The sequence below is a fragment of the Oculina patagonica genome, unplaced genomic scaffold (genome assembly GCF_052425735.1).
Source record: "Oculina patagonica isolate OP01 unplaced genomic scaffold, crgOcupat unplaced1044, whole genome shotgun sequence".
Lineage (NCBI taxonomy): Eukaryota > Metazoa > Cnidaria > Anthozoa > Scleractinia > Oculinidae > Oculina > Oculina patagonica.
The window spans coordinates 1-7,273 of record NW_027557022.1 but is presented as its reverse complement, the minus strand read 5'-3'; the positions used below and the strand labels follow the sequence as shown (position 1 = coordinate 7,273).

At 38.2% G+C, this 7,273-nt stretch overlaps 1 protein-coding gene across 1 annotated transcript; it reads right to left on the bottom strand.

Annotated features, from left to right (window-relative positions):
• Window positions 1-13: 13 nt before the first annotated feature.
• On the bottom strand, window positions 14-6,998 carry LOC144639546 (uncharacterized). The gene is made up of 6 exons (XM_078498837.1): window positions 6,877-6,998; window positions 6,146-6,323; window positions 3,577-4,005; window positions 3,392-3,419; window positions 1,263-1,405; window positions 14-712 (listed from the first exon to the last, which is right to left on the bottom strand). Exons 1-6 carry the CDS (start codon window positions 6,918-6,920, stop codon window positions 482-484), a joined length of 1,053 nt encoding a protein of 350 aa, XP_078354963.1. The 5' UTR covers window positions 6,921-6,998; the 3' UTR covers window positions 14-481.
• Window positions 6,999-7,273: the final 275 nt, after the last annotated feature.

Sequence of the window (7,273 nt, the reverse complement as noted above, 5' to 3'; positions counted from 1 at the left end):
TCTGCTTAAACTACTAAACCATCCTCACGGTCTTATCAAAATCAATCTATCTTAATTGCTACACTGCAAATAGGTAATATTTGTATGGGATTTTCTCAAATTTCTTTTCTTTCTGAAGCTACTTAATTTCCCAATGACCCTTCACTAGTTTTATTTGTCCCATTAAGTTCATAATTATTTTGCTCGATGTCTGCTGGGCAACAACAGCTCAAAATACAGAAGAATCCTGATTTCTCAAACTTTCAAGGGAAAAAAATTGGTTCAAGAAATTGGGGTTAAAAACTGTAGTTTTTGACTTGGTAAAGTTTATAATAATTATTATATTTATAATAATTAAAATAATTAATATTAGTAAAGTTTATTATAATTTATAATAATCATAATAGTTATAAAGCAAAACCAAGGGAAACAACTTTTGGTTGAGTTATAAGGAAGAATGAGGGTTTACAAAATCAGGATCCTACTGTAATAACAATGTTGCCTAAAAAAACAAGAACATGGGGACATCTGTGGGATCCCTCAACACTCCGATAAATTCCTGAATTCTTTTCTGGATGTTGTCGAACTTGTCTTTGCCTTTATAATCTACTTCACCACTTTCCCAAGCACGCTGGTGAGCAAGGTCTTGAAGCACTGGGTCTAATTCAGCGATGAGCTCATCTTCAATGTACATATCGGATACTCCACTTTCTAGCTCTTCAATGTGCGGTTCCTGAAGTGCAAACAAAATGAAAAAAATAAACTCGAAGAGAGATAGGTTGATCACCTAAGAGTGAAATCAGATCACACAACATCAAAGTATGCACTTCACATCAAATACTTGATTTCAACCTTCTTGATAGAAGCCTGCAGCAACGAACATGCATAACTTCAAAAACGTTTGCCAATCTGCAGAAGCAAGATCTCCTACTCTGTTGTTACTTACATACATACTTTATTGACTTTCCCCTAGAGGCTTTTCAAAGACAATGAAATAAATACAATAATAATTTAAAACTACTTAAAAACTCTAAGAGTTTACATTAAGCACTTTACACTAGCACACCTCCCCTCCCCTCACTATTAGCATCTTATATTAGTGTAAAATCTAGTAAGAAACACACAATTCTTTGTGAGAAAATTTCTGTGCACTAAAAAGGGTCTCTTTACTACTTTAGTATATTCAGGGTTCGTACACTTTTTCAGGCCAAAAATTCAAGGACTCTTCATGGACTTTCCAGGACCCTTTTTGGAAATTTCAAGGACTTTTTTATGAAATTTACCTCCAACCAACGATTTCCAGTCTGTTGTGACGTTGATGTGCTTGCTGAAGAACTAAAAAAATCGCTTATTTTGGCGGTCTTCTCATTGCCTTGTTCATAGTGCTGAGGCGGTGGAGGGTGGTCGTGTGGTTCATGGTGTTCAGGTGGTGTGTAGTATTGCTGTGGTTCAATAAAAAATTCAAGAACTTTCAAGGACCGAAAACCAATTTCAAGTACTTTCACTTAGGCCTTGAAATCGAACTCCTGAAATTCAAGGGTTTTCAAGACGTGTACGAACCCTGTATAGTTATTTGTTTTATTCAGGGACTGATATTTTATTTTATTTTATTTTGAAGCATAAAAAAACACTTCATGTTGATGCAGCCTAGTTAGTCTCCATATTTTCCTTGTGATATGGTTTGTAAAACTGCAATCAGTACCCATATTCTCACAAGCTGTAGACTGGTCCTGGATTGACCAGTTTAAAAAGAATTAATATGCTATTACAGTGATTATAGTATCGCTTCAAAAATCAAAAGAAATTGACTCCGTTTTAAATAAGAAGTATCACTATACCCTATTCATAATTTTTTATCCATTTAGTTGTTTCACTGTACTTCACACCTGGGGACAGGGGGGACTCGCAGATGAAGACGTGGGAATGCTTGTCAGAAAATTTGAATTAAATTACTCCTTAAGGAGACCAAACTGGGTGTGGTTTACACATTTGTTGACCTCTAAAAAAGACCATGTCGTCTGACCGTTCTATACTGCCAACACAGTATGATTATATTTAAATTAGTGATTTTTGTATTTATTTATTCATGTGCCACCCTAATAACAAGACTATAACAACTAAAGCTTCCGGGGTTCTGTCCTGAACACCGTATACCCCTTGGTAAGACAATGAGCACTCACTTCTTTTTCAAATGGGAGTCCCCCACGTCCTCCAAGGACTTACACTCTATATCAAGAATATTTGTTTCCGTTTTTCACCTTAGTATTATTATTTAATTATTTCAAACTTATCAGCTTATTGCTAAATCTAAAACTGTTACAAATAACTAAAAAAATTCTACTGAATGATTAAATGGAATAATTAACTCTCCCATGTTCCTTTGGGAGACAGGAAACATCACACATGCCTGAATTAGAGTATTAATAAATTATTATATTAAGCCAAGCCTAAAAGCAGAGCTCCAGGGTTAATTACTTTGCCCTTTATTAAATATCTGAATTCACTGAGCATAAACAGGAAAAAATAAGGAATAAGTCGCGTTCCAGGCACAGTGGTTGGTGGTCAACTTAAAAGAAAAACATTTGTGACCTCGATGAGTTCGGCAGATACCTTGAATTGACAGCTGTCAATTGACCATAACATGCATGGATACCCAGTATCAAAGATATTAGCTGATATTAACCTTGATAGCCTCCTTGATAACCTCATAGTGGCCATTCTTCTGGAGATTGGCAACTATATTGCGCGACGTCCTCAGACAGTGGGTGCATGTGCCCTAGAGCCATGCTGCTAGTCATGATGACCATGAAAATCAAATGCATGGTTCTCCTATTTCTGTGGATTTTCTATGGTTATGGGGCTCTGCTCTGTGGCTGCTGTGGAACTTCGCTAATATTCGCAGGACTCAGATGGAAATAAAATTGCTTCTTATAACAAGCCACCAGAACAAAGGATAGCTTACTCTAAACAAACACAAGCCTAGCCTGGCTTACCCAGAATTTTACAGGAGCTAGCAACGCAACAGTGTATGTATCACTACTTAGAACTTCACACATAAGTAGATATTTTATATCATATCGATCACGTTGCCTGGGTAAATAGGTTTTCCTAGTTACTAAATGCAGTAATAGTTTCAGGGAAGGACAATAGCAAATTAAAATTAAATCCTAACTGAAATCAACACAAACAAAATGCAAAAATACACATACTGGCAAACAACATACAGAATGCACCAAACATGTAGCACACACTGTAAAAAAAACAAAAATGCCTACATTTTTAAACTCTGGAGCCTCTTGATGGTCAGAGTATGCTTGTGGCGTCTCCACTGGCCAGCTTTGAGGTGGGGGTGGGGGTTGGGGTTCATAGTGCTGAGGCGGTGGAGGGTGGTGGTGTGGTTCGTGATGTTCAGGTGGTGTGTGGTAGTGCTGTGGTTCATGATAGTGATGCTGTGGCTCATGGTGGTAATGCTGTGGTTCATGGTGTTGTGGGGGAGGGTGGTGATGCTGTGGCTCATGGTGGTAATGCTGTGGTTCATGGTGTTGTGGGGGAGGGGTGGTGATGCTGTGGCTCATGGTGGTGATGCTGTGGTTCATGGTGTTGTGGGGGAGGGTGGTGATGCTGTGGCTCATGGTGGTGGTGCTGTGGTTCATGGTGGTGATGCTGTGGTTCATGATGTTGTGGTGGTGGGTGGTAGTGCTGTGGCTCATGATGTGGGGGAGGGTGGTGTTGAGGTGGTTCATGGTGGTGCGGTGGGGGGTGGTGGTGCTCATGGTGCTGCGGGGGAGGGTGGTGGTGGTGTTCATGGTGTTGAGGTGGAGGGTGGTACTGTGGGGGTGGCGGTGGAGGGTGGTACTGTGGGGGTGGTGGTGGAGGATGGTACTGTGGGCGTGGTGGTGGAGGTGGGTGGTGAAACTGTTCAGGCGGCGGTATGTAAGGAGCATGTTCAAAATGCTGCTCAGGAGGGAAATGAGGCGCAGGCTGGTAATGATCAGTAGAGTCTTCACCTCGGTCATCATGGCATTGCTATGCAAGACAAGCAAAACATGTGCCTGAGTTAACCTGTTGGAACCATGGCAACCATGATACGTAAGATGTGCAACATGCATCAAATGTACGAGGTGAGTTGCATAGCATGCTACTGTGATCTACCTCTGGCTAGCTGCACTATAACCTTTGTGCTTGTGAGTAAAACAAAAACTGTGCTAACAAGCCAAAGAAGCAAACAAATGATTTGGGGATGTATTGATTTTTGTAAGGCTTTATGATACTTTTGGATATCACATTCACTTCACGGCTATTAAAGAGAGCAATGACATATCTTTCCTATACACCAATAATTTACTGATTAGCTCAGCAGTAAATAAGGCTTCACTTGCATCAACTTTATTTAACTGCAAATGAATCAGTGACAAAATGCCAAAATAGTCACCATTAAATGTTGAGCTCAAGCATCTTGAACTTTTTTCATAATTGTGGAAATGTTAATAGCTTTTTCAATGAGATTTTCACTAAACAGGTGGCTGGCCTTCTATGGCACCTGTCAGAGAACAATATAAGTCTTAGAAGCTGAAAGCCCTGAGTGTATAGGTCATGGTTTTTTTTGGCTATCTGACTGCAACTCCTTCTCCTGAAATACCTTGTATTGTCCTGGCTTTCTATTTCTACTTGCCTTTAGCTCACCATATTGGCTATACTTCCTACATATAGTCCCCCTCCATAAATCATATCCCAGGTATAGTCCCTCAAAAGAAATTAATTTCCACACACTCATACAGTAAAATCTCTTGTAACGGACATCTCAATAAGACAGACACCTGGTGTTGGTCCCATCCCTGCCGTTTTTCAGTCATTTTACTGTAACTAGCTCCCCATAAGATGGACACCTTTATATAATATAAGACAGACAGTTTGAGCCTGTCCCAAAGGTGACCGTTTTAGAGAGAGTTGACTGTACAGTGATAGCCTCCATTTACGTAGGAAATGATCCCATACACCAGCCTGACCCTCCCCCTTCCAAAGGTAATACCAAACGTGGTCCCACATACCCTATAAAAATCTATTAACTGGTAACATTTGAGGGATAATGATAATAAGCCGATCAAACATTCTCAGAGAGGTACTTGTATGCTAAGTGGTTTTTCAATCACTACTAATATTAACCATCATTCAAATGCTACAAATTGTTTGGTGAAAAGGAAAAATGGATGTTAATCTATCGATGATCACACCAGCCAGATAGATGGCTCACACAGAATTTATTTTACAATAAAAAGAAGATATTAAAAGTTGTCAATGATATTAATAGCTATATTATGATTTGCTTATTATTACATATATATAATAAGTTGCCATGAGTGGACACACTTTTCAGGCATTTCATTCTGCTTCTAAGTAATAATCAAAAATTGTTTCTACAAACAACACCATATATACATGTTTAACATTGAATCTATTCTACTTTAAGACACAATGACCTAATCATCCACAAAACAATAAGTTACATTAAGACAGAGATAGCAGTATGCGTTTATTACAGTATTTACTTTATTGCTTTGTCTCAGAAATGCCACACTATATCTTATCATAAGCTTGATTAAATTTTAAAGAAAAACATGCTAAATTTATTTGTGAACACAATCTAGCAGAGCTGGGAAAGGATTATTATATAACAAATATACACACCAATACAGAAGAAATGTACTCAGCTACAAATCTCAGTTAGTATTTTAATAACACTCTGTACAGCCTAGGAGTTGAATTTGGAAACCTACAGTACCAGCTGGTAATTAGAGTCATACAGTAGACTCAAAACTAAGAAGAAAAAATTTTAAGTTGCCTGACAAATGCCTCCTTAGAAACAAAACACTTCAGAATACAACACACAAAAAACAAGGAACAAATTCAAACAAATGGCCAATATATAGGTGTCTATTTTAATGAAAGGTGAGCAATTTGTCGGAGAAAAAATGTTTTGGTTGTGGCCAAACCCTCCCAGTGACTTTCAAAAGTGCAATCAAATCTCAACATGGGAGAGCACTGTACCTACCATCAGGTTTTCAAGTATTGTCCCCAAGAGGTGCATATAGAAAAAAAAACATCTTGGGAAAATTTTGGGTTCAATGTCCACTACAAAAAGAAAAATTTGGTTAAAAATGTTACCTACCCTCATTTCAGGCTGTACAAATGTGACATATATATCCCACCACAGTTGCAGGAAGGTTCGCTCATGAGGAATGTGGCTTCCAGATGGCGTGTACACACGGCCAGTTTCAGTGCTGTAAGTGTAGTGCCAAGGCTTCAGGGGACCAATGAAATGAACTATTTTTACATCTCTTCCAAACCTGCCATCAAATTCATTTTAAAATGTTAATTTTCTTTGAAATCAGCCAGTTCAGCCTCACAGAGGTTCTCTTTCATAAGAACCAAGACACCTTGTGAGCTTAGACAACACCAAATTTTGATGTCACAATAAAATTTTTATTTGCAAGTATGCAGGAAGGAGGGGAGTGAGTACGAAAACGGATGGATGGATTTTGATAACATTTAAGCCTGGATTTCGGATTCATGGCAAATTTTTTGATGAATTTACGGGCCCTGCAATTGAAGCAGATCGCGGTTTCAACCAATTTTTGGGCCCGGATTTTGGATATTGCCTGCAATAAATATTGGATCGCGAACCCATACTTTTTGAAGTTCTTTTAGTTTATCTTTAATATGGTAAAATGCTGATTGCTTCTTAGCTAACACAAAACAACTCCAGATGCGTTTTCGCAAATCCTAACAATAAATAAAATTTGGATTCGAATGTTACACCTTTTTAATGGATCAACATATTCGGTCATTAAATTATGACATATCGGCAGATTTTGCAATTCAAAAGAAAGTGTTCCTTACTGTTGAAAAGCTGGTGCATAAGTGTAGCTTGCATTTGAACTCATGTTGTAGATAAACGACAAGTGCTGAGAAATGTCTGCTGTTCTCCAGTTACTGAAGAATGAATTAAGGAGGCCTTGATCTCCACCTGGTAAAAAAAAAAGGAAAAGAAAAACAGCTTTTAACAATTAGAAATAACATTTACTTTCCTTGTTAGGCTGGTTTTAACTAAGGATGGAGAAGAGAAAACTTGTAATAAGAAGCGTGGAGTGTTACAAGCTGAGAAAATCAAACCGACAGAGTCAATTAAGCAGAGTTCTGATTTTAGTTACGACTGCAAAACCTGTGATCTAGTGATTTTAAAGTACATTGTAGAAGTCACATGCAGAAAGGAAGCATTCAGAGGGCATGAGAAATA

What these genes read in the sequence shown, in the direction of transcription:
- LOC144639546 (XM_078498837.1), bottom strand. Translation starts at nt 6,920, where the DNA reads ATGAGTTCAAATGCAAGCTACACTTATGCACCAGCTTTTCAACA. An exon ending in ACAGCACTACCACACACCAC is followed by an intron (nt 1,406 to 3,391) that starts CTGAACATCACG and finishes ACTACACACCAC; the next exon opens with CTGAACACCATGAACCACAC. An exon ending in CTGGAAATCGTTGGTTGGAG is followed by an intron (nt 713 to 1,262) that starts GTAAATTTCATA and finishes TTTGCACTTCAG; the next exon opens with GAACCGCACATTGAAGAGCT.